This window comes from Caretta caretta, chromosome 8, assembly GCF_965140235.1.
Source record: "Caretta caretta isolate rCarCar2 chromosome 8, rCarCar1.hap1, whole genome shotgun sequence".
In the NCBI taxonomy this organism is placed as follows: Eukaryota; Metazoa; Chordata; order Testudines; family Cheloniidae; genus Caretta; species Caretta caretta.
This window is the reverse complement of record NC_134213.1, coordinates 102,976,780-103,004,433: the sequence shown is the minus strand read 5'-3', so window position 1 is coordinate 103,004,433 and position 27,654 is coordinate 102,976,780. Positions and strand designations below refer to the sequence as shown.

At 46.7% G+C, this 27,654-nt stretch overlaps 1 protein-coding gene across 2 annotated transcripts; it reads left to right on the top strand.

The window, feature by feature from the left end:
* The first annotated feature begins 1,065 nt into the window (after positions 1–1,065).
* On the top strand, positions 1,066–25,775 carry LOC125641959 (cytochrome P450 4B1-like). Of its 2 annotated transcripts, XM_048862646.2 has the most exons (12): positions 1,077–1,360; positions 2,952–3,093; positions 4,250–4,294; positions 6,745–6,872; positions 9,642–9,766; positions 9,855–10,009; positions 10,827–10,933; positions 15,315–15,505; positions 16,294–16,427; positions 20,422–20,486; positions 21,172–21,254; positions 22,174–25,775. In XM_048862646.2, exons 1-12 carry the CDS (start codon positions 1,175–1,177, stop codon positions 22,340–22,342), a joined length of 1,530 nt encoding a protein of 509 aa, XP_048718603.1. In that variant the 5' UTR covers positions 1,077–1,174; the 3' UTR covers positions 22,343–25,775. The 2 variants fall into 2 exon arrangements, with proteins under 2 accessions (XP_074987965.1, XP_048718603.1); XM_075131864.1 differs by lacking the exon at positions 21,172–21,254 and having other exon boundaries at positions 1,066–1,360; positions 22,174–22,329.
* The last annotated feature ends 1,879 nt before the right edge of the window (positions 25,776–27,654 follow it).

Sequence of the window (27,654 nt, the reverse complement as noted above, 5' to 3'; positions counted from 1 at the left end):
CAGTGTGCCCTTGTTGCCAAGAAGGCCAATGGCATTTTGGGATGTATAAGTAGGGGCATAGCGAGCAGATCGAGGGACGTGATCGTTCCCCTCTATTCGACATTGGTGAGGCCTCATCTGGAGTACTGTGTCCAGTTTTGGGCCCCACACTTCAAGAAGGATGTGGATAAATTGGAGAGAGTCCAGCGAAGGGCAACAAAAATGATTCGGGGACTGGAGCACATGACGTATGAGGAGAGGCTGAGGGAACTGGGATTGTTTAGCCTGCAGAAGAGAAGAATGAGCTGCTTTCAACTACCTGAAAGGGGGTTCCAAAGAGGATGGCTCTAGACTGTTCTCAATGGTAGCAGATGACAGAACGAGGAGTAATGGTCTCAAGTTGCAGTGGGGGAGGTTTAGATTGGATATTAGGAAAAACTTTTTCACTAAGAGGGTGGTGAAACACTGGAATGCGTTACCTAGGGAGGTGGTAGAATCTCCTTCCTTAGAGGTTTTTAAGGTCAGGCTTGACAAAGCCCTGGGTGGGATGATTTAACTGGGAATTGGTCCTGCTTCGAGCAGGGGGTTGGACTAGATGACCTTCTGGGGTCCCTTCCAACCCTGATATTCTATGATTCTGTGTTTTCAATGGGAAGACAACCTGCTGACACCCTCCTGACCACTAGGCAGCAATGTGGGAGTTTGTGACATACAAACTACCATACAACCTAGGACTGGATGGAATATGGACTGGATCAGGCCAGAGGTCTATTTAGTTCGGCATCCTCCTCTCTGACAATCCTGGCTAGCACCAGTGACTTCAGAGGAAAGGTGCAAGAAATCCTGCCGTGATAGGATAACCTATCCACATGGGAAGTTTCTTCTCAATCCTCTGTAATTAGCAGTGCCCTAAGGAAACCTCTAAGTTCCTGAAGTAGGGGGAAAGGACAAATGAACTCGCAGGACAGTTGGGTCTTCTCCTGCCAAGCAAAGTCTGGCCAATTGCTGGTGAGAACTTCAGAACTTTCTCCTGTACATTCTCAGTAGGTTACTTGGCATACAGCGTTCCACACAAGCTTGTGTGGGAAAGGGGAGGGAGTTATATTGCTTTGACTATTGGCTAACCCAGACACAAAAGGAACGTGAGCACGGTGAGAGATTCAGAGCCTGTCACTGCCACAGAAGCTGCAGGACCATGGCATTTGTGCTGGATAAAATAGCAAACCCTTCCTCTCTGCTTTTGTACCTGGCTGCTGGGTTTTGTCTCATCTACGTCCTGCTGAAAGCGATCCAGCTGTATCGCAAGAAACAACAGCTCCTCAAAGCTTTTGCAAGTTTTCCAGGTCCCCCAAGCCACTGGCTGTATGGACACAACTCTCAGGTAGGGAAAGACGTGGGGTTATGCAGCTATATACACCATCCAGGTTAGTTTCAACAGAGAATAGATAGAGGGAAGGTAAATATAGTGAGTGGGGTATGTGAAAACTGTTTGTTAGGAAAAGATCCTGGCAGGAGGCAGTTTTCTTCTCCTACCCGCTAACAGACACCACGGTCACATGTTAGTGTCATGTTTGTGTGGGACAAATAAAAATGCAGCCACAGTAAGAATTGTGTCCAATTTTCAGCTCCAGTCCTTCAAGCAAACAGTCCCATTGACTTGACACTTATAGTTAAACATGCTTTCCAAGATAAGGACTTTGGTGATCAAATTTAATAGGAGCCACATAAAAAAAGTTTCTTGCCTCCACTTAAGGGTCACCCACTCTCTAGGAAGTAGGTTCTGTTTGTTTTCACAGCTACTGAGCCCTGCTGTCTGTGTGAACATGGGGAATTTTTATTTCAAACATTTTCAGCATTTCATGATACAGACATTTGGGGGTTTATGCATTTTTGCATCCAGTTGCAATTATAATAATAGATAAATAGATAGATATAAACTAAATATTCCCCTGTCATACTATTTAAAGATGAATATATAGTACTGTAGTAAATGAAGCAATGAATTCTCACGACTGTGGCTCTTTTGGGTAATGCTGATTGCTAATTTGGCTCCTGAACCACTGAGGTCTGAGTATCACTGGTTTAAAATGTTGAGCCTGATTCTGCAGTGCTTTGCCACTTGCAATGTCAATATTTTTTCATCCGCATGCAATTTTGACCAGAAAAATGGCTTTTTGTCTAAAGCAAAAATTTTGCTGGGAAAATTTCATTTTTGACAGTGTTCCTTTGTTCATGCAAAACCAGAAACTGTTTTTTTTAAGCTGAAACTTTTTTAAACCTAAGAATTGTAACTTAAAACCGCTTTCAAGCACCCCCAACATTTTCAGGTTTTGGGTTTCAGTTTTTTATTTAAAAAATTCAGAGGAAAAGTTTGACAAATTTTAATTTTTGAAATTTCTCTGAAAAAATAGCAAATTTTCCAACCAGCTGCATCATTTCTCCAGTGCAAGAGGAGTGTTAAGCTTTACCATTGTGATTTGCAAAGGAGACAGGACTGCAATGCAGTTCCCTCTGGAACTGTGTAGCCACTGGTTTCAGAGTAGCAGTCGTGTTAGTCTGTATCCGCAAAAAGAAATGGAGTACTTGTGGCACCTTAGAGACTAACCAATTTATTTGAGCATAAGCTTTTGTGAGCTACAGCTCATCCAATGAAGTGAGCTGTAGCTCACGAAAGCTTATGCTCAAATAAATTTGTTAGTCTCTAAGGTGCCACAAGTCCTCCATTTCTTTTTGTGTAGCCACTGTGTGTAGATTTTGGTCCTCTCTACCCCAGGCAGTTTGGGGCCAGCATAGCATCTTCCCTCCATCTCGAGGTGTAGAGCCCATCATTGCAAATCCACTCCACCTGCTGCCCATCTCCCACAGAGAGGCCTTGAGCAGCCCAGATGGCCTTGTGCAGACTTTCCACACTGAAGTGATTTCACCCCTTTCTCCCTAAGCACTCTCTCTCTCTCTCTTCACTATCATTGCAGATTTCTCAAGGTGGAGAATTAAAGAAGTTGCTGTCTTGGGCAAAAAAGTACCCCTATGCCTATCCCAGATGGATTGGAGGTTTCATGGCTACCTTAGTAGTCAACCACCCTGATTATGCCAAAACTGTGTTTGGCCATGGAGGTACGGTCATTGGATCTTATTTCAGAAAGGTTCACACTTGATGCCCTCTCCCACTGCAAAGGCCACGTGTTATTTCCACAGAGAACCATTCAGACTCTTCTTCCTGCTTGTCTCTTCTGTCAACTATTGTAATTCCCCCCTTTATACCCTTCCCAAATGCTTAGCTCTTCACCGTTAAATTGGGGCACTTTATATACGCACCCACAACGGGAAATGAGAACCAAACACCTGCACCCTCAGAAATGTGTCTGTCTTAGGGTTTCCTAGAGCACCCACCACCATAGTATCTAAGTTGTTCCCAGGAAAAGCAGCATAGAACATCTCCTAGGAGACCTCCCAGAGTCTTCAGTTGTTCTCCCTTTCTAATGTAGGAAGCTCTAAGTATTATTATTACTGTTGTGGTAGTAACTAGGGATTTTGACTAATTCGGGGCCACGTTGTTCTAGGACTAGATGCTATACAAACACAGAACAAATGACAGACCCTGTCCTGAAAAGATTACTATCTAGAGGTATTTCTCAATATTATTCCAATGAGAATGGGAAAGCTTTTTTCAAAAAGGAGGTTCTTGCCGCACATCCTAAATGCGGTCAGAGTCTGGATGAGGGTCATCTCTCAGATTGGATTCAACAGTTGCATCATGATCCCAGAAGAGCACAGCTGCCCTGGTGGATCATTGATGTCAATGTGATCCCTGATGTGGCTTGGACCTGGCACATTAATACCTTTCAAGATCAGGCCCAAAGCCTTGATCGGGCAATAGCATCTCCATTCACTTTCTTGTTCGGCCAGCACAAAATGTCCTTCCTCAACTTTAAAAGCTTCCATGGCCTTCCCTTCCCTTTCCTCACCCATATCTCTAATCTCATCTTCCCATCATCCTCCCCAGTCCCGTGTGCATCTAATTAATGAGATGTATATAAAAGACCGTCTTTAAAATGTAGTAATAGTATGAAAAGAAACATTATTTAAATATTTAATATACTAAATAACACTAAAAGATTTAGCTGTCTCACTTCTATACCACTCATTTCCTAATTAATTGAGCTCCTTCGCCGTGACTAGAAGAGTGAATTCATACCAGAACTGCATCTAGATTTTTTTATGGTGTATCAACTCTTAACATTGTACTTGTCTTCTCTGTTGAATTTTACAGATCCCAAGGGTCTTGCAACCTACAAATTCTTAATTCCCTGGATTGGTATGTAGAATCATGCTTCGTCCATCCTTTTGAACAGTTTCATGAATGAATCAAGGGCATGTTATGCCCTGGAGTGTTAGCCCAGAGTTTCAGCCCTCATCCCCAGTTTCCTTGCCTCATCAGTTCATGGTGGGCCACACACTTCTCTTGTAATTTGATTTACTTTATTCCTTGCTATTATAAAACCAGAGAAGATGACCATTCTGCTATGAGAAAAGGAGTACTTGTGGCACCTTAGAGACTAACCAATTTATTTGAGCATGAGCTTTCGTGAGCTACAGCTCACTTCATCAGATGCATACTGTGGAAAGTGTAGAAGATCTTTTTATACACTCAAAGCATGAAAAAATACCTCCCCCCACCCCACTCTCCTGCTGGTAATAGCTTATCTAAAGTGATCACTCTCCTTACAATGTGTATGATAATCAAGTTGGGCCATTTCCAGCACAAATCCAGGTTTTCTCTTCCCCCCTCCAGCCCCCCACACAAACCCGCTCTCCTGTTGGTAATAGCTTATCTAAAGGAGAGTGGTCACTAACACGGCTGTTACTCTGAAACCTGTCATTCTGCTATGGAAATCTACTAGGGATGACATGACAAACACAGGAGATACCATATTAGACTAGACCATTTCTCTATTTAATCCAGAATCCTGCTCCACAGTGACTAGTAGCTGATATTTCAGATGGCAGTGATTATCTTCCCCCACAACCAATGCACAATAGAGATTGTGCAGACCAAATGATGCCCTCAATTACACATGTTCAACTTCATGGTCTTCAGAGTATGCCCTCAGTGCCACCATTGCAACCTCACTGAAGTCTAATGGGGTTTGCAGGTGTCACTGAGGATGCCTGAGAAGGAAAAAACCCAGCTTGACTCTCAGAAGCAAAGCTGAGTTTACAGGGCTGGTAAACTGAGCAAACTGTGTGTAGACTCAGCAAGGTGCATATGCACTGAGTTCCCTAACACTGATTTTACTGAGTAGAACCAAACTCTGTGCATCAGGGTTGTTGTGGAAAACGAGTCACACATCAGTTTGGCTCAAACAGTCTGAGGTCCTTTTATTTTTGAATACAATCATGCAGGGAGAAGGAGACAGAGATGGTCACACCCAGGTGCCACCCTGGTCTCCCTCTGTCCTGCCCCTATAATACCAGTCTTATATAGTTTTTACATTTCAGTCAAATGATATATTTCCTTAATTTTTTTTATCACTCAAGCATTGTTAACAAAGCCTTATAAGGAGCCAAGGTAAACAGCTTTATAATTAGCATTGTGCTGATGCCCTTTTTTATCAAGATCTGCGGTTTGCTTGTGGCAGCGTTTAGTCTAGGGGCTTTTGCAGGTTTGGGGGGGGGGGGCGTGTGTACATAATAGACAGCTAGGGACTTGAGCTAGGTGAAAGGTTGGCCTAGTTTGTTATCTGTGCCAAAATACCACAGCCCAGCATATGCTCTTAGCTTAAGCTAAGTCTTACAGGATGCAGGCCTGTAGGTCTCTTGTGTTACTGCTCTTGTCAATGCTGCGTATAGTGCCTAGGTCTTATCACAAAGTGGGAGAGGGTCAGGTCAACAATACTGTCCCCCACAGGGTAATTCTGGACATTAGTGTTGTTGTTCCTAGCTCCTGATGTTTATTGCACCGTGTCATTCCATGGCACAGGGTATTAACATTGCTAATACCTATGTCATCTGTAAAAAAAGAAGGAGGACTTGTGGCACCTTAGAGACTAAATAAATTTGTTAGTCTCTCAGGTGCCACAAGTCCTCCTTTTCTTTTTGCGGATACAGACTAACATGGCTGCTACTCTGAAATGTGTCATTTGTAGAGCTGCTGGCAAAATTTTTCTCTCCCATGCAAAACATTCCTGCTTTTAGTCAAAAACCTGGGGAAAAAATGCAGATAACTAAAATGTTGGGTTTCCAACCAAAAAAAATGGTTGCCATCAAATAAAACCCATAAAGTTCTCAGTGTGCAACCCAAATTTCCCATTTTGGAAAACCAAAATATTTTCAGTTTTCAGTTTTTTGACCCTTTTCATTGAAAATTGGTTTTGCCCAGCTCTACTTGGTGTGGCAGAGATTTCATTCTTGCTGGGGCATAACTAATTTCAGCCTTATTAAGGGCCCTGTGTGGCTGCTATCAAAATACCAATATGGTACCACATCAAATATGGATCCCCTGTGCCCCTGCCCTCTTTCAGTAAGTGCCATTCCCGAATGGTGTGTTCTTTCTAATCCCTCATCAAGTTCTTAAGACTCCCTCTCCTTCCTCATGGTACCATCCCTCAGAAGGCAATCCACTGAGGACTTGCTTAGGTATGGAATTAAGTATTCCTGTTTAAAATGTTCCCTCTCTTCAAAGCACCGAGACTACTCTGAGTGATAGAGTAATTCATTGTGCTGTGAAGGGATCTGACTGGCTCTTTGCTATTTATATTCCCCCAGGCAAGGGATTACTGATCTTACATGGGCCACAGTGGTTCCAGCATCGAAGGCTGCTGACCCCAGGGTTTCACTATGACGTGCTGAAACCTTATGTCTCATTGATGGCAGAGTCTACCAAAGTGATGCTGGTAGGAATGATCAGCTGCAGAGCCAGGAAAATAACTGGGTCTGATGTTGAACAATTAGAAGAAAGTGGAACGAGATGTTCTAACCAGTTTGTTTCCCACACACTCTACAACCCTTTAGTAAAGGGGCCAGACCCTCAGCTGCTGTAATTCAGGGGAGCTACGCCAGCAAACATCAACTTAGAATGTGGCCCAAGATATTTTTCTGTCACCAGGTTTCCAATAAAGTGATACGGTAACTTTTCTCAGCCCGGGGATGGTGAACATAGAAGATAAATGAGGAGAACAGGCTGTCTGCCAGATAAGAAACTAAACTTGGGCTTGTATAAAAGAGAGCCCAAAACAAACACAGAAACTGGGAAAGAAGAGTAGATGAAGAGGAGGGCAGGAAGGAATCTAATGAAGTTCATATACTATCATGCACCATCCATGAGCTGCCCACTTCTACTAGACCAGCTTGTTGGAAGGGTCCTTTTTATCTCAAAATACTCTCTTTAGCTAGAGACTGTGAATTCACAAGGATCATATGTCCCTAATAATAATTAAAGTCTCTGAGCCAAATTGATCTCTGGGGTAACTCCCCTGACTATAGTGGAGATACATCTAGAGTTGGACTTGGCCCCAAATGTCTTCAGCTTTTCAACCAGCACGTGAGGTGTGCTCTAACCACCTAGAAATAACCATTATGTCTCGCCTTTTAATAAGGGTGGTTGCTAAACTTACATTAGTTTGTGTACAATGCTGGCAGATAAAACAGTTTGCTAGAGACAGTCACTCAGTTGCAGAGATCAAAGAAATTTTAACCCAGTTGGATTGGACTCAGATAACCAAATCCTTCTGGCGTGGCATATCTGTTCAATTGTCAATGAACTTTTGCTCAGAGGACATTAATATATGTGGAGAGACTTGTTGCTGAGTCATATCGATTATGAAACCAGTAAAAATCAACTCAAGTCTTAATTTACCTTGATTTCCAGTTATATCTGCTGTGCATTAGATATGCCAGTGGTGAAAGACGTTATAGAAAATACGTTAGGTCAACAATGCACCACTGTATGTGGATTCTCCCTTCCCCCCGTTAGCCGACGGCCAAGGATGTTTGGTGAGGTGCCAGCTATGCCCGTTTATACCATCCGTGACTTTAACCGCTAGGACGCACTGTCCCTTCGCGGTGGGCAGCCCGGGCTAGGATGACGGACGCCCCAAGGTCCTAACCACCCGTGACTTTAACTGCTAGAGCTCAGAGCTCCTTCGCAGCGGGCAGCCAGGATTGACTGACAGGTGCCCCAAGAGTTTGCCCCGTGGAGGCGGCACAACTCAACGCTAGGCTCTTAGTACTCTCACCTAATGGCCAGGCTTTAGAGCCAAAACGCCTGAGGTTCTTTAATTGTGTTGGCTGCTTTACAGTAAACCAGAGAAAACAAGTCAGGCTTATGCATAAATGGTTACCAAAATTTATTAAGCTAGATTCTAATCATGTGGTTACAAAATTGCTAGTGCCTACTTATTTAAATGTAGAGATGTTACACACACAAACAAGTTACAAAACTGAAGCCACAATCCCAAAGAAAGAAAACAAAGTATAGAGCTCTATTTCAAAATATGTGTACACTAAAGATAGGAGATCAGGTGTGGGTGCTTCTTACCCTCCTTGCATCTCTCGATTCCAGCGGTGCCAAGCCAGGATCGGTCACTCAATTCCACGGAAAGACGAATAAGGGACAAGGCGTAGGGACCCTCTTAGCTGCAGAAGCCTTGGGAGGCTGTCACTTATCTGACCAGCAGATAGATAGTGAAAAGCACTCAAAAATCATGGTGCTGTAGGTCCCCTACTTATACCTCTGTACTCCTTTATTCTCTTTCTCCTTTCTTATGCCAAATTGAGGCTGGTCTGTCTGGGTGATGCCAGCTTTCGCAAGAGTAGTTTACACTTGCAAGGGAGAGAAACAATAAGTGTCGACTACTGGACATTTCTTTTATCAGGGTAAATATTTTCCCACCTAGGATGTTGGTGTGTGTGCATCACGCTATTTAGTAGGGGCTAAGAGCCATGTCTGTCACAGGGCCTCTGCCTGCTGTGAGCTTAATCGTTGTATCTGTTCCCAGAGGCACATTGTAGCAGCACACCTGTGCTTTCACAGCTTCAAAGGCTGTGCTGGAATATATATTAAGTGCCCTGTTCCGGCTTCCTCCTGTGTTTCCAGCAATGCTGGTCTGAGGGGCGGGGGGGCTGGCTGTCTGGCTACACCCCCTCAAATTTGGATCTAGTTCCTGCCAAAAATAATGGCCCAAAAACCTATTACACAGATCAGTTTCTTTTCACTTTGCTGAAAATAATCTCAGGATATCATGAAAACAATTTGTCTATAGAGATGGCTGTGAGTCACCCCAGGTCTGGTTCCAAACATGCTTTAGAAGTGTTTGGATTTTGGTTTCTAGTTCAGGCCCAGGACAACAAAATCCAGATCTTACCAATCCAAAAGAATGGGAAAGAAGAATTCAGATTTAGTTTTTCACTTTGGCCTGATCTCCAGCCATAAATAAATAATCCTGTAATCTGGTTCCGAAAGGGAATGCCAATCCCAGCTAACATTGTACCTTTTAGATCAGAGTCTTTGTTTACAGACCAGGGTCTAACATGCAACAGGGGTTTGGCAGGATGCAGATATGGAAAGCAGCAAAAATAAATAAAGGGCACTGAATGGGATCTCTATAGTCAGCAAAACCCTTTTCTGGAATCCCATCCCTCCTCATCTCACTCTCCTCCGTTAGGATAAATGGGAACGGCTGATCACAGTGGATAAGTCGGTGGAGCTCTTTGAACATGTCAGCTTGATGACCCTGGACAGCATCATGAAATGTGCCTTCAGTTGTCATAGCAACTGCCAGACTGACAGGTCAGTGCCAGGTGCTTTCAAATCCTAACAAAAATGTTCTTGTCAACCAGACCCATAGTAGCCTTATTTAACTGTTCTTTTCCTTCAGTGACTCAGACTACTACGTCAAAGCAGTCTATGACCTGACCTACCTGGTGTTTCATAGAATCCGCTTTTTCCCATTTCATAATGATTTCATCTATCGAATCAGTCCTCAAGGACGTCGCTTTCAGGAGGCCTGCCGACTAGCACACCAGCATACAGGTATTTCCCAGTGTCCTCCTTTTCTTTTCCTATTGTCTGTAGGATGTTGCCTAGTTTGGTGGGATTAACCTACTGTTAGTTGGTCTGTCTATGAATGGAAACCCTGGAGAAACTTATTCTCCAGGGAAGAAGAATGGTTTTAAAATTGAGGCACAAGGCTGTTAGTCAGTAGATCTAGGGCCATATCCAATGCTGGTGGAATTCCATGAACTTCAGTGAAATTCCACTGAGGATGGATTTCTATTCCTAGCTCAGTCATTCATTTACTGTGGGACTTCAGGCAAGTTACTTCGTCTCTCCACAGGTCAGTTTGATCACCTGCAAAATAGAGATGATGATTCCACTGTTTGTAATGTTCTGAGAGATCCTTCAGTGGAAGGGACATTAGAACATAAGAACAGCCATACTGATCAGACTAAAGGTCCATCTAGCCCAGTATCCTGTCTTCCAACAGTGGCCAATGCCAGGTGCCCCAGAGGGAACGAACAGAACAGATAATCATCAAGTGATCCATCCCCTGTCACCCATTCCCAGTGTCTGGCAAACAGAGGCTAGGGACACTATCCCTGACCATCCTGGCTAATAGCCATTGATGGACCTATCCATCAATGATAGTACTTTAGAAATACAAAGTCTTCCTGGTTCTAAGAGATCTCATCTCCTGCACTGGTCTACTATATGTCCAGTTCATCATTTGCATTAAGCAGAAGAGCCTCAGACTCTGATCCTTTGACTTCTCTGCAGCATGACCTTTCCAGATAGACAGGTCACAGTGATGTTGAGGTGTAGCTAATATATTTTCCACTCTTGTATGCAGATAAAGTAATAAAAGAGAGAAAGACATTCCTCCAAGATCAGCAAGAACTTGAAAAGATCCAGAAGAAGAAGTACTTGGATTTTCTGGACATTCTTCTGTGTGCCAAGGTGAGTGATGGAAATAATAATGTAAACAGCCAAGCAAGTGTCATCAGCAGACACACCTGGCTATTGTTGATAATAGCTTCCCCATCCTATATATCCTCATGTCTAATTCTGTCAGCTGATAGCGGGGCTGGAAGTGAAGGGAAGAAATGTCAAGCAAGGGTGTGCAAAGGACAGTGCTCAGTGAATGAATAACTACAGCTAGTAACCATGCTGTGAGGGTAAAATTAACTCTTTCCTCTCAGTGAGTTGATTTTCACTCAGCATGTTAATCTGTACAGGAACAGAGGCATGACAGCATGTAAGTGTGAATGAGACGGTTGGCATATTCTAGGGAGGATTCCAGGCAGGTGGTGGTGTCTATACTGTGTGTAACTAGGTAAATGTTCCCTTTTTGGTTTCCTATGTACGACATCTTTAAATTTCTACGTGCCTGCTGGTCTGCCGGAGACAGCTGCCATTTGGAGTTCAGTTGAGTGCAGACTCTTCCGGATGGGAGGAGACACACACTGTGCTCTCGCTCTCCCTCCTCTTCCCCCAAGGGATTTTACTTTTATTCTTTCTTGTATTGTTTGTTTGTCTTGTAATCTTAAAAAAATATATATATCCTGGCTGAAAGTACATAACTGCTCTTTGTGTAGATAAAAAAAAAATAAACAGAATAAGAATTCTTGCGAGGAGCGTGGGCAGCGCATGATAGTTGCCACAAAAGCACAGAAATGCAGGGCTGGAAGAGCCCCCGGGTGGCCCAACCTTTTCAGAGACACAGGCAGTACGGGCAGTTGTGTGGCACCTGTGCGGGCCAGGTACAGAAACAAAATGGCGTCCTCCACGTAGCGTGACCTCACGCACCGTGCTTACAAGGCCATGCTGCACAGAGGACGCCATTTTGTACAGATAGTCTCTGGTACATGCAGCATGTCACTGCAATGCTCTCTGCATGCTGGGCAGCTGCTGCTGGGGGAGTGGACGCCTCGGGGCCAGATGGAATTGGCCCGTGGGCCTTCTCTGGCCTCTGGGCCACCCGTTGGGCTGATCTCTGCATTGAGGCAGGACTAAGTATACCTGGGGTGTCTGTGATGGGGTTATTGGAGGGGCGTGAGGACCTGGGGGGACATGCGAAGGGCCAGGGTCAGGAGGGGGCTCTGTCTGGCAGGGAAGAAGGTGGGGCTCTGTGCAGGTGGTCTGGGCTGCTGAGACCAGGCTTCGTATCCAACTCGCTCCCCCACTGCCGTACCTGCAGCAGCCACCAACCAGCAGTTACCCTCCTCCGCCAGGGAGGGCTCAGAGAGCCGGGGACAGAAGGATGCACCCCAGGAGTACTGTCCCCCCCGCCTTGCCAGACAAACCCCCTCCTGACCTTGGCCCTTCAGTGGGGCCCCAGGGCACAGAGCCCCATCCACGTCCCCTGCTGGACAAAAGCCGCACAGGGAGAGCGGATGGGGCCATGCTGAATGCCCAGGGACTGTCCAGCAAGGGTGGGGTTTTACTTCCCTATGCTGAATACAGGATACCTGGTAAAATTACTCGTATTTAAGCGACTTCACCGGCAATCAATCAGAACTATGCAGTACAAACATTCAAATTAACATCACGTTGACCGAGCCCCTGTTAAAAAGAAATATTGTGTAGTTGGATTCTTTTTATTTACCTTCTTGTCTTTAATGCTTTAGGGTTCACACAGGGAGAGCTGACACACAAACACACTCCCATACACCTCTCTCCCATGGGGAGGGGGGTGGCCAGCTGACCCTCCCCTCCCTGCCCTGCGCTCTGTGTCCTCCATGCCTGGCTGGGCCCCCGGAACGGACCCGCTTCTCCTGGTACCTGGCGCCGTGTCTTCGCGAGGCAACACGTGGGGAGGCACGCTGGGTCGCATGCCCCCCTCCCCAGATTTCTGCCAAGGTTCACACCAGAATGTGGCTTGCAGCAGTGTTTCGGCACGGAAGGGACGGGAGCTGCTTCCAGCTGCAGGGGAGATGGAGTGGGAGAAGGGATGATTTGGCTCATGTCTTTGCAGAGCTCATCTCTTCCCCCCACCCTGATCCCCTGTGGCTGGAAGCAGCTTGTCCCTTCCTGCCAACACAGTGTCGAAAGGCAGCTAACACCTCCAGGCTGCTGGTGGCCACCGAGATAACCCAGCCACCTCCTGTTCCCCAGCTACAGTGCGGGCAGAAAGGGGTTAAGCCCTAAGGATGCATTGTGCACCAGGGCCCAGGGAACCTGACTGCAGGGGCTTCAGTGAACCTGGCCGGGGAGGTGGCTCAGCAGGGGAGGGTGCCTAGGGGACGGAGCAGCCCTGTGCTCCCTGGGGGCAAGACCCAGGGCAGGGGGTGGGGAAGGCAGGTGAAGAGGGTGCTAAGCCCCTGCCTGGGGGGCTGCTGTGAAGCCTGCAGGGTCGGGGCACAAACAGGCTGGAAATCGCTTCCCCTCGCCCACCCCCCGCCAGGCCAGAGTTTAGCTGAGGGGCAGAGAGAGGCTTCCCCGTGCCAGCATTGTGCAGGGCTCTGGAACATGCAGGGCTCAGCGCCCTGGGCCGGAGCGTCTTGAGCTTTCCTGAGGCACTGGCCCAGCCAGAGGCAGGGGGGAAGGAAGGAGCCTCCTGTCCAGGTTGCTGGTGAGCCGAGTGCTCCGACCCGGGGCTGGTTCTCTGCACAGCGCTGGGAACGGGACACAGCCCACTGGGGGGATATGGAGGAGCAGCAAGGCTGGGGGGGGGGAAGGGGCAAAGCAGGGAGAGGACAGCAAGAGGGGGAGCACGTCAAGAGCCGATGGGTGGGCAGCAAAGGTGACACGTAACCGGCCACTGCCTAGCCCCTGCCCGCACGCACCAGCCACCGCTGCTCACAGCCATTGCTGGCCGGAAACGGGACGGGGCCCCGCTGGCCGAGAGCCGGCACACAGCGGGGGCTCAGCTGGCGGACCAGCAGGGGGAGCATCCGGACCTGCTCGCTGCAGCTTTGCCACGCTACCAGCCTTGCACACCCACCCCCATCATTGGCCACTGGACCCCCCCACTCAGCACTGGTGGGCGGGCGGCTGGTGAGCAGGGATGTGGCCAGCAGCAGGACCTGCCAGTACTGATGGGGCGGAGACAGAAAATATGGGACAATTTGCCCATTTTTAAGAAAAAGTTGGGACACCTGCAGAGGCACTTAAATATGGGACTGTCCCTTTAAAAACAGGACGTCAGATCACCCTAAGCAAGGGGACCAGTACTCACAGGGTGCAGCTTTCTGCTCCCCTCCTTACTCTGGCCCTTCAGCATGGCCCAGTTTGCCACCCCTGAGAGATTGCCTGACCATGGCAGGGAGCAGAAGGCTTCCTCAACTGTTACGTGGTGAGGACCGTCGCTGGCCCCCGTGAGTACCGTGCATACCATCCCCTACAAAAATACTGTTTCTTAGAAAGAGGGGGGCTCATATGAGACAAATCTCCAAAGTGGAGTCACAGCAAAAACAAGCTGGGAACCTCTGACCTAGCCCATCCCCGACAGGTGTGTGTCCAACCTGCTCTTAAAAACCTCCAGTGATGGGGACTCTAACCTCCCTTGGAAGCCTGTTCCTGAGTTTAGCTATCCTTAAAGTTAGAATGTATTTCCTAATATCTAACTGCGGATTAAACCTGTTACTACTTTTCCTACCCCCGGGGCACAGGGAGAACAACTCGTCCCCGTCCTCTTTGTAACAGCCCTTAACATATTTGAAGACTGTTACCAGGTCCCGCCTCAGTCTTCTGTTCTCAAGACTAAACAAGCCCAGGTTTTTTAACCTTTCTTCACAGAGCCCCCAGGTTTTCTGAACTTTTTATCATTTTCGTTGCTCTCCTTCCAATTTGTCCACATCTTTCCTAAAATGTGGCGCCCAGAACTGGACACAATACTCCAGGGGAGGCCTCACCAATGCTGAGTAGAGTGGAACAATGACCTCCCATGGCTTACACACAACACTCCTGCTAATGCACCCCAGAATGGTTTTAGCTCTGTGTAGGTGGTCTGGGCTGCTGAGACAAACACCTGTCAAGGATGGGCTAGGTCAGAGGTTCACATTGTTGGTTCATATTCAGTTTGTAAGCACTGAAGGTTGGTACCTGATACCCTGTTGCTGAGTAACTTGGATCTTAGCCCATCTCTGCTGCCTTCCTAATCCTAAAAGGGGAACGCCTGCCTTTGTACTCAATGGACCTGAGTCTGATCTCACTTACACTAAGTAGATACTGCATAATTCCATTGCTTTCAGTGGACTGACACCTGATTTCCACTGATGTAAACAAGACAAATCAAGCCTGGGAACTTCACCAGTAATCAAGGTGTATTTTTTCACTCCAAAAATTGCTCATGAAATGAACACTTGTTTGGGGATTATTTACCTCCCTGCTTTCCTAGGATGAAAATGGAGCTGGATTATCCGATGAAGACCTACGTGCCGAGGTGGACACGTTTATGTTTGAGGGTCACGATACCACAGCCAGTGGGATCTCCTGGCTCTTGTACTGCATGGCCCTGTACCCAGAGCACCAGCAGAGATGCAGGGAAGAGATCAAGGAGATTCTGGAAGACAGAGAGACTATCCAATGGTGAGATGTTACCTCACTGGTTTAATATCCTTTGGCTTTGGATTATTTTCTTATGTATCCAATCTGAGGAATTAAAAATGGATCAATTTCACAAGCTCTGCAATGAAGGATCAACACTTAGTATAGCAATGCTACAAAGAACAGATCCAAGGCCAAATCCAAATTTTCCTTGTGTTAAGGGCTGTTCAATTCTAGATCTTTGGTTTAGATCTCTCTCTACATTAATAAAATGCAGCAGTTTGATTGGGATAGGAACTTTAAACTATTGAAGTTGAGGAAGTTCCCCTAAGTTACGCTAGGACTGCATTCGGCCCTTGGAGTTTGAAATTGAATTAAGAATAAAACAAATCTGACAGCAGCTGTTTATTGAAATGCAAACTCTTAATATTTGGGATTAAATTTAGCATGAAAACACATCAAAGTACCTTGTAATTAATATATTACACCTTACAACAATCCTGTGAAGCAGATAGTTATTTCATGGCCCAGGACCCCATTGCGCTAGGTGCTGTACAAATATGGAGCAAAAAGACAGTTCCTGCCCCAAAAAGTTTACAGGAGCATTGACAGATCAAGAGTCTTACTCAGTGTTGCAGGAAGTTTGTGGCAGAGGGAATAGAGCCTAGGTCACCTCTATGCTTTATGCACAAGATCACTTTCCTGTCTTCAACCAGAAATAGGTGTGTGGCATGTTTGTTTCACCCACTGATGTTGATGCTGCTGGCTAGTATTTTCAGAGTGGTAGGAGCCATTATTCATTCATACTCTCCACCTATGGTTGCTTTCAGGGATGACCTTGGCAAAATGACTTACAGCACCATGTGCATCAAGGAGAGCCTTCGCCTTTACCCTCCGGTACCTGGAGTGTCCCGACTGCTCAGCAAACCCATCACGTTCCACGATGGACGTACCTTACCAGAAGGTCTGTTTAGTCTCTTCCTTCTTAAGGGCCCGGTTCTGCCTTCAGCCGCATGCACGCCACTCCCATTGAAGTCCCTGAATGTGGTTCACGCCAACAAGAGGGGAAGAAATTCTCCTGTGACACCCAAGTGAAGATCTAGGATCTGTTGCGCAGTTTGTGGTGCTCCCATGGCCTATTCTGTCTCCATTGTAAATTGTAACATGACTTTTTGATTGTCCATTACAAATTGCACTTTCCCGTACCAACCTGTCTCCCTGAGCCGTGGGCCGATTCACCCCAGGGAGGGCAGCTGGGACTGCTGCCTGCCCTACCTCAGAGACTTTGCTAGAAAGTAGCTGTGTCAGTCTCCTCCTGAGACTCCATGGGAGTCCTGCCAACTAAGTCCGTCTAGGGGATGCTTTGAATCGATGCAACCTTTGCTGCACACGTGCATGCCTTAGTGATCTCCCATCTCGACACCAGCCAGAGCTGGCTGAATGTTGTTAGTGTTGGCTGAGAGCTTCAAATGAGCCTGTGGGAATTAAGCACCCAAATCTCACTGGAGTTGAATGGAATTTGGGTGCCTAATTCCCTTAAACTCATTTGAAAATCCCAGATATTGTTTCTGTTGTTTATTATTTGTACATTGGAGGTATCCAGAAGCACCAACCAAGAAGGAAGTCCCATTTGCTAGGCACTATTGCATACACATGAGACATTATACATATGATTTGAGAGAGTCTCTGCCCAGAAGAGCTTACAATCTAATGGAAACCTTTATTACTAATAATCATTCAATGGGGGGAGGGTGAGAAAGAGAGAGAGCACACCCTAATATACAACTAATATTTGCATTGAACAATTCTACTACCTCTAGACTGAACTGTCTTAGCTTGTGAGATCAGACAAGATCACACCACAAGACTGCTTGGCCGTACATTGTAGGACTGAGCTGGAATTGCTCAGGTCACGGTCTCGTTGACTCAATAAAAGCAGAGAGCTTCATGGGAACAACAGTTATAGAACTGGATCCAAAGCCTTTCAAAGCCAGTGGAAAGACCCCCCGCATTGACTCAACCCACTTTGGGTAGGCCCAGGAGATTTACAAACTGAGTACCCCTATCATTGCTATCTTCTGTTATGTTGGGAATGATGGAGGACTATAGGGGCTGTATTGCCTAAGCAAACCTTGGCTGAATAAAATGGACCATTTAGGACATCATGGTAAATTTCACCCAGTACTTCCTGGCATAGTGTTCTACCCGCCTTGTCTTGATCTTACCAAATTCTCCAGCTGCCACTCCTCTCTTCACTCAATGAGGTGGGTATGATTCTGCCAATTGAAAAATGCTACATGAATGGAAAACATTCAAAACGATCAGAAAGCAAACAAACAGAGCATGGCCTTTAATTCCAGCCTGCAGTGCCCATGGCCAGAGCGTGCTGTCCTGTCCCAGGCATACGCCTTGCAGCGTCAGTTCTAGTGGCACCCACAAAAGAGCAGGGAACTTGCAGAAAAATATGTTGCAGGTAGGGGACTGTTGGCTTTATGCTCTCCACTTGCCAGTTGGGTAGCACTACGTCAGGGACTGCTGCCCTAGCGGGGGAGAGGGAGAAACAGGGCCCGGCTCAGAATCCCCCAGACCCAGTACTGTGCAAGGAAACCCCCCTACACACACGCTATCACTAGAATCCAGGCAGTGCCTCCCCTTCCCCCATCACGTGGCCTTGGGGGAGAACTGCAGAGCAGCCAGCCAGAGATGCAAGCCAGTAGGAGCAGAAGCAGCCAAAACAAGGACCTTTGGACATTCCAGTCAAAGCTGGAGAATGTTCTCTGCCTTTTCCTGCACTGTGCTGATCATCCGTTTGCTCCAACCCTCCCTCTTCCTCCTCTCAGTCTCCTTACCGTTTCATGCCCCATCTGCCCCTCCTGCTCACTTCTCCTCTGCCCTGCCCCCTTCACCACTCTTCCTTCCATTTAACTGGTCCCCTCCTAACTAACCCCTCCCCACAAAATCAATCAATCAATACAATCATGGAACTAATGTGTTTGTTTGCTGCCATCACATTGTTTCCTCTCCTTGCGTGTTCTGCCTCTTCCCCCATCCCTGTCTCTCTTGTCTGTTTTTTCAGGTTGTAGGCTGTAGGGGTCATGTGGCTGTCTCCTTCTGGTTTTCCTAATTCGTGCAATAAACACACCGCAGGAGGTGAGAGGGGAGACGTTCCCCAGCCCCAATAACTATGCTAGTGAAATATTCACCTGAGGCAGCCAGTTACTTGGCTTTAACTGCAGTCTGTTCTTCTAGGTTCAAAGTACAGCCGGCATGTCAGTCATTCTTCCCTAATCATTAGGTGCTCTTGCCCAATCTTCTAACCATTCCCTGCTTCTGACACAAACTCTATTGACTCTGTTGATAACCTGCACGTGCACATCTGTTGAGTGTAAATTTTTTTTAAAAAGAGAGTTAGTTATTGCATAAGATCAATAAAAAAGATGAAATTCACTAAGGGCCAGATTATCCCGCCCTCCACTTTCACAAGCCAAACATGTAAGTGTGCAGCCATGCGAGCTGTGAAAATCTCACCCTGAACGTAGAATGATTGTCACGCAAGTGACCGTAAAAATAGCGTTGTGGCATTCCAAGTTCTTTCTCTTCACGAATGCTGAAGATTAATATATTACAACGCCGCTTACTATTGCCATTACATTGTTGCTAATAATAGAAGGTCTGCACTCAGCACTCACCTGACACGGTCCCAGATACCTGCAGGACCACTGTGATCATGTAGTCTGACCTCTTATATTTCACAGGCCAGAGAACTTCCCCAAAATAACTCCTAGAGCTTATCTGTTAGAAGAACATCCAATCTTGATTTCAAAAGTATCAGTGATGGAGAAGCCACCATGACCCTTGGTAAATTGCGCCAGTGGTTAATTAGCCTATCTGTTAAAAATTTACATCTTATTTCCAGTCTGAATTTGTCTAGCTTCAACTTCCAGCCACAGGATTGTGTTTTACCTTTCTCTGCCAGATTGAAGAGCACATTATTAAATATTTGTTCCTAATGTAGGTTCTTATAGAGTCTAGACTGTACTCACATCACCCCTTACCCTTCTCATTCTTAAGCTAAATAGATTGAGCTCTTTGAGTTTATCACTATAAGGCATGTTTTCCAATCCTTTCATCATTTTTATGGCTGTTCCCTGAACCCTCTCCAATTTATCAACAACCTTCTTGAATTGTGGACGCCAGAAATAGACACAGTATTCCAGCAGTGGTCTCCTGCTGCCAAATACAGAGGTAAAAATAACCTCTTTACTCCTACTCAAGAATCCCCTGTTTATGCATCTTAGAATCGTATTAGCTCTTTTGGCCACAGCATCACACTGGGAATTCTTGTTCAGCTGATTATCAACATACAATGACCCCCAAATCTTTTTCAGAGGCACCACTTCCCAGGATAGAGTCCCCCATCCTGTGAGTGCGGCCCATATTCTTTGTACCCACATGTATACTTTTACATTTAGCTGTATTACAAAGCATATTGATTGCTTGTACCCAGTTTACTAAGCGATCCAGATTACGCTGAATCAGTGACCTGTCCTCTTCATTATTTACCCCTCCCGCAATCTTTGTGTCCTCTGCAAACTTTATCAGTGATGATTTTATCTTTTCTTCCAGGTCGTTGATAAAAAATGGCTTAGGGCCTGCGGGACCCCACTAGAAACACACAGTTCAATGACTATTCCCCACTTACAATTACATTTTGAGACCTATCGCTTTTGCTGGCGATACGTGAGTCAGAATGGAACCCAGCTCATTCTCCCATAGTTTAATGTTGCCTCTGCAGGGCTAAAGGGAGTGAAAACATGTATGTAGAAATGACTCAAGACATTTCTCAGACAGCAGGTGTGTTGGTGAAGAAGATTAAGGGCCTTTAACAGAATAGCGTGTTTTGCTGAATAGATGTTTGCCCTGTGAGGTCACCAAGATTTTTCTTATTTTTCTTACAGGTTCTCTGGCTGCAGTGAATATTTATTCTCTTCATAGGAACCCAGCTGTATGGCAAGATCCAGAGGTACTTTTAACTTTACAGAAAGAAGAGGTGGTCACGTAGTTAAAACAAAGGACCGGGTACCAAGAGAGATGGGTGCTATCCCTGCCTCTGCCCCATACTTCGTTGAGCGAGGGATTTCTTACTTCTCCCTTCCTCCATTTCCCCAGCTGTAAAGCAGGGATAATATTGACCTTACCGAGGTGTTTTGCAATCTTATTCATGTAGCATCTGTCCAGACGAAAGGTGCAATAGATCTGCAAAAAGGAGGTTGCCCTAAAGATTCTGAGTATCGTAGAGCAACAGAGGAGGGTGTGGAACGGTCTGTTTTTACACATAGTCACGTACATCCGGTGGAATAAGGATTTATAGCGTTTTGGGGCAAATGTAGCAGATGATGCTCTTGGTTGTACCAGCAACTCCACCCAGTCACCTGGCAGCTGTGGTGAGGGGCAGTAGTACTCTGGGCCCAGCACAAGGGCTCACTCTTTAGCTAGGGGGCTGCACAGGGGATGTGTTGCAACAGCACCTCCCCAGCTTACAGGGTGATGGCATTTCCCTGGTTCGCACAGCTCACATTTGGGACAGTGCTGGCCCCTTCTGGGAGGGGAGATCACCGCCCCTCCGCAGTGCTGGCGTCAAACCAAGCAACGCTGCAGTTTGGGAACAAAAAGCCTTTGCCACAGACCTTTGAACTCTCTTCCCGCAGGTATATGATCCCATGAGGTTTTCACCAGAGAACTTGTCCAAGATGCATTCCCATGCTTTCGTGCCCTTCGCAGCCGGAGCACGGTGGGGGATATTTCGTTCACTCTCTGGGGGGTCGTGTCAGCTTCACTTTCCCAGCCGCCCCCTATTCAGTTTCACCAAATATATTCGCACAGTAAACATCCCAATAATCCAGGGGGGTTTCAAACTGGGTGTCGGGACCCCTCAGCGGGTTGCAAGGTTATTACATGGGGGGTTGCGAGCTGCCAGCTGCCACCCCAAATCCCACTTTGCCTCCAGCATTTATAATGGTGTTAAATCTATTAAAAAGTGTTTTTAATGTATAAGGGGGGGTCACACTCAGAGGCTTGCTGTGTAAAAGGGGTCACCGGTACAAAAATCTGAGAACCCCTGCAACAATCCGATCAGCACACCATCACCCTAAATTATTACAGAGCAACTCCAGAGCCATCACTCATGGGACTGAATTCTGGATCACTTGTAGGGGGAGGTATTCCATGCACAGGTGTGTGGCAGTTAAGCACATTAAAAGCCAATGGGAGCTAGGTGCCTAATTTCTATATGTGGCTTGGAAAAATCTCCCCTGTGGTCAGCAAAGATCTCTTGGCACTTTTCATTAGAGTGGGGGAGTAACTGTATCAATCTCCTTGCAGGTTCAATGGGAAAGAGCTTTTTCCACACCTGTCCCAAAACTGCCTGATAGTGGTTGCTGTGCACTATTAAACAGCTGCCATGTCTTAACCCAGAAGTGGCAGCACTACAGTGATGGGTAAAGGGATTCGTCTAGGCTATATTACAGTAGCAGCCAAAAGCCCCAATTGAGATGAGGACCCCATGGTGCTAGCTACTGTGCATACACATGAGAAATGGTCACTGACCCAAAGAGCTGGATTGGTCCACTCAGCTAGCAAAGCGCTTTGGGATACATTTGTGAATGAAAGTTGATTGCTAAGTTCTGATAGGCTTCCCCTCCCTCTTCCAGGAACTGCATCGGGAAGCAGTTTGCCATGAACGAGCTGAAAGTGGCTCTCGCCCTGACTCTGCTCCGCTTTGAGCTGTCTCCTGATCCAGCCAAACCACCCAAGGAAATACCTCAGGTTATCCTCAAGTCCAGCAATGGGATCCACCTGCTCTTACGGAAACTTCCCTGACACCGCAGAAACCATGGAGCTCCGCACTGGAAGTCTGTAGGATCGACTCATTTTCAAGGGAGTGCAATCCATGGGTGTTTCCCGGGATAGCCCCACTTCAGCCAACCCGTTCCACAACCTTTCCTGAATTCTCAGCACCAGCTGGTTTCTCTGGGGCCTTCCCCATCCCCAGAGTTGGAGGGAGCAGTGTTGGGAGGAGACCTGGATATGGGAGTAAAGCATCCCAAGCGCCCCTCCCTGGCTAAGGAGCACTCTTGCCTGTCAGCGCCATGCTCTGGGACCCGAGCTATGCAGGCTCAAGGGCAGCGCTTCTCCCCTTTCCACAGCCCCTCACGCGGTACTGAGGGTACAAGCAGAGCTCTGAGTGCAATTTCACGTCCGTTCCCTAATGCAAACTGTAGAGGGCAGCACTGCGACGGAGCTAGCTCTCCTTCCCCGACAGGAGTCCAGGTGTCTCTGCAGCTCTCATCGGAAGAGAGCCAGTGATCTAGCTGGGATTTAAGGCCTCCTTACACTGGGATTTTAGGCACCCCTAGTGTAGACACAATTTACACCGGTGCACTGCAATGTGCCCTAATGCCTAAGCTCAGAGGGTAGACCGAGCCCAACCCTTATCCCCACACAGAAGCACATTGGTCTGTTTTGCACTGATCTCCTATCCTCCCAGCCTTGCAGGGAGGTGTGAATTCCACCACCAAGGCCACTCTCATCCCATATGAGGGATTATCATCAACGCTTGGTTGGGAAGATTGAAGTGTGAGCTGGGCCAAGTCTCCCAGTCGAGAGGTGGGTGGACACTGCTCCCCACTGAGAAGCTCTGGAGTTTTGGTTTGGCCCACTACAGCAATAGAGGCCAGTGAGAATTTGTGCTCCAACTCTGAACTTTCTTCCAGGGGAGGCTGCTCAGATCTTGGCTCAGAGCTCTCTGTAATTTAAATGCAACATGGAGAATCAAAGATCCATGCAGGCTGCCTTCAGACTACACACACGGCTCTGATTGGCCCTAAAAAGTCACTCAGCTGGCACCAAGATACCTCTTATTCCCCCTCTAATCCAGGATGGATACTTACATGATCCCCAGAGTAGAGCTTCCTTGTCACATTGTTTATGCTAGACAGATATTGAGGGTTCTCCCTGTGCATTCATCCTTGGAAACTGCCCCTCCCATGTAGCAATTACATCCAGATACCTTCCAGCCCAGAGAAAGGTGCAGCAATTCCCTCCTCACTTGGAGCCTGATCCCCAGTCTATCAGTAGGAGTCTTCTTCCCATTGACTTCAACGGGCTTTGGGTCCTTCGTTTGGAGAACGTGAGAGCTAACTCTGCCAGTTTGCTGAATAGCAACATTCTATGCATTCTTATGCCCATGCTATCTCGGACGCTGTGCCTTTGAATGAAAAATCTGGAGCAACCCGGAGCCGGAAAGGCCTGCCAGGGTGAGACTCAGATACCCCCTTCCAGATGAGACACCAGTTTGCATTCAGTAGGAAGGAGGAAGGAAGGTTAGCTTGTCAAATGCCCTGAATACAGGCATGCCCTGTAGAATGCAGCTGAAAGATTATGAATTGGTCAAGAGGTCTTTACATATCCTTGTCAGGCTGTGAGCTGTAGACCGAGCAAACCCTAATATGCAGTATCCACAGCTACCCATCTGCGAACTTTGTCACTCACCTTCCCTAGCTTATGCCTAGAGGAAAACCAGTTCAACAACTTGCTGTTGGCTTTATGTTTCTCCTCTCTAGTTCTGTAATGAGCAGGATGTTCAACTCCCGCTCTGGTTTGGATGTGGCCATTATTGCAGGGATGTCGGTGTTGCCCAAATGTCCCAAGATCTGAAAGAATCTCTTACCCTAAGAAAGGAAAGAGCAGATGGGGTCACTGCTCCAGGTATCCCCAAAGTGGGCATGAGAAGGACTATGCCCATAAAGGCATCACAGACAACGAAGGGGGATCCATGAGGGCATAGATGAATCCTCATACCTTAGGGGCACTGGCTGTTACAGTGGAACTGACCCTTTAAGTAGCTGTGCACCTCTTCAGCCATTCTCCCTGCTGGGTGAATGCATGGGAGACACAACAGCTCCTGGTTGGATGTGGGAAAGAGAGCGAGATGATGACCGAGGTTCTCTCTCTCTCTGGCTGGCTGTGGGGCCTTGTGAATAGGAATACGTTTGTCCATTTTTTTCTATTGTAAAGGCTCTCGCCTCTGCAGAGTCATGCTTGGATCTAAATCAAACCCTTTACAGATTAGACACATAGGCTCAAAACTGGGGAAATGAGAGCTGAATAGGCTTGCTGCTGAAATGGGCCTGGCTTTAGTATGAACCCGTTTTCACAAGGCAAGGAGTCTGAGTTTGTCCTGCACTGAACCAAGGAGTGTACTGAACAGTATGTTCCTAGATAAAGCAAGGCCATTTGCTCCTTTTCCACAACAAACTAAAGGGGTCTTTGTTCAAAATCCTTTTCTGCACTGAACCGTGTTTTCTGGCCAAGTGGGTAAAGAGAAGAGGTGCTTTGGGGGCAGTCGGCAAAGGCTTTTAGAAGAAGTCAGAGAGAAAATTCCTAGAAGACAACAGACCAATAGAATAAGAGGTTCAATATAACAGAGCTAAATCCAGCCACTAGACAAGGCAGTATGTAGCTGACAAAACAGACTCAGGGTGAAGGCCCAGGCTGAAAGTTCAATGCTCATCTCAGACCTTGTTCAGCAGAAGCCAAGGACTGACAGCTCAATAGTAAGAGGCAGAATATAATAACATACATAAGAGCAGCCATAGTGGGTCAGAGCAATGGTCCATCTAGCCCAGTAGCCTGTCTTCCGACCACAACCAATGCCAGGTGCCCCAGAGGGAATCAACAGAACAGGGAATCATCAAGTGATCCATCCCCTGTCGCCCATTCCCAGTTTCTGGCAAACAGAATTACCCCCTACGTCAGAGAAAGGCATCTCTACACCTTTAGAGGTTTATTTAGGCCATTGGCTACAGCTGAGTCCAGGGACTGAAACCAGATGGGGAAAGCTGTGTGTCTCGTGCCTGGGACTAACCTGTGGGAAAAGCACCAAGTCAAGACAGACTTAAGAAGTAGAGAATCAATTCCTGCTCTGTGACTCCAGTTACGTGTCTCAAACCTGGACAGAGACTAAAACATTATTCCACACTCCTTAAGTATTAGAAGCCTGGTTGGAGAAATAGCTAAGAAGTCTCACCATGCTATCCAGCTAAAAATCCTTTAATTTACTCCAATTCTAAAGCTGTAATCTGAAAGCCCCCTTCAGGAGATGAGCTACTGAAAATAATGACTTCCAGAATAACTGAAGTTTTAACATCCTGCTTAACCAATGCACTAAGAACCTTTGGCCTAAGCTGCGCCTGTGATTTCTGTAACCGACAGTGGATACTGCTAACAGAATAAAGTAGGAAATGCTCCAGAACTTGCATCTTGCTTGGGTTTGCAGGTCAAAGTGTAAGCTACAGAAGTGCCGGGTGTTGTGACAGGACCTGCTTTGCCTCCCATCGGAGACAATCACTGGTGAATTTAATTTATTTCATGAGTAGGGTCTGAGTCTTCTGTCTTGAACTAATTCATTTGCGGGGGAAGAGTTTCAAAGGCAAACGACACACTTAGGTATCTAACTCTTTTTTGAAAAATCAATGGGAAATCTCTCCCTGTCCCCAAATCAGACTCTTGGTAAAACTTTTCAAATGTTATCTTTGTTTAAATTGAGTCCTAAGTCACTAATAGAGCCCCGACCACGAACGTGGGATGTGTCTTTACCCTTCATGACGCTGAACTGAGAGAAATAGAGACATCATGAGTCCGGCCAGTTTCGGACACTAGGTACAAAGGTCCCTCAACTCCTGTGCAGTATTTCCCTGCTGCACGAACTGGGGGTGCCGAGAGCGTCTAGTGTTTTATAGGTTTCAGAGTAGCAGCCGTGTTAGTCTGTATCCGCAAAAAGAACAGGAGGACTTTTGGCACCTGAGAGACTAAAACATTTATCTGAGCATCAGCTTTCGTGAGCATCATGAAGGGCGTTTTATAAACATCTACTTGTGCCCCAGAGAAGGGGTATCCCAAAAAATAATGGGTGGGCATAAGAGATGGAGTTCGAAGTGTCCAAGGGGAGACTGGAGGGGGACAGCTAATTGAATGCAGTGGGGCTCTTTAAACAGAGATCTGCTTACATGTGACTTTTGGATCCAGGCTGGCTTCCGAATCTGATCTTCTCCAGAAAGATGGGTGGAGGGGTGTTCATGTTTGATTCTTCACGTTAGCCCACCCTACATACTTAGAGAGAAGCCATAGCCGTGAAATCCAGAGCCGGGTCTGGATCTAGATCAGAATCTCTGCAGAGTTCAGGACTGGGCTTCCGTCTGATGCCCTGGTTCAAGCTGAGGGATCTGGAGCAGGAGAGCTGCTTGGAATAGGGAGGAAGGATAGCCTACTGGATAAGGCACTCAGGATACCAGGGCTCAATTCCTGGCACTGCCTCTCACATCCTGTGTGACTTCGGGCAACTGACTTCAGCTGCCCTGTGCCTCAGCTTCCCCTCTGTAAAACAGGAATGATACTTCCCTCCCTCAGAGGAGTGCTAGAGATTATGAGGTGCTCTTGTATGATAGTGATGAGGGCTATATAATCACCGAGACAGGGGAGGCCATTCCAGGCACAAAATGCAGCATGAATATACACAAAGACCAGTCTAGTTAAAACAATACAACTTGTGTGCAGACCATTTCTGAGAGCCGAATTCTGCCTTGACCTACATTTCTCTCAAGCCTCCCTCAAATGAAGGGCATAAACTGCTGTGGAATTTGGCACCTTTACAACAGTCTACTAGAAGAGCAAGCATACTGTCTGTGATGTGTCCCAGCGTCATGAGTAACCATGGAAATATTACTGAGCTATCTCTCCCCCTTGTTCTGAAAACGAAAGCAAAATTCACCCTTGCTGTCATCCCCCTGGAAATTTTTCTTTATCTTCAGTAATTCTGCAAATGCAGTCACAAGTCAGCACCCAGAGTCCAGATGAACTTGGAAGAAAAAGTTCACACCCAGATTTGAATTTCATGGTTACAGGCCCATCCTGGGATGCGTAAACAGGGGAATTTTGAGCAGGCTTAGAAAGATTTATTGATCTCATGTATGGCAATGGTGCGACCGCTGCTGGGATCTTGTATCCAGTTCTGGTGCCCACACTTTAAGGAGGATGGAGGTAAATTGGAGAGGGACCAGAGAAGAGCCATGAGAATGATTAAAGGATTAGAAAACCTGCCTTACAGTCAATGAGCTCAATCTATTTGGCTTAAC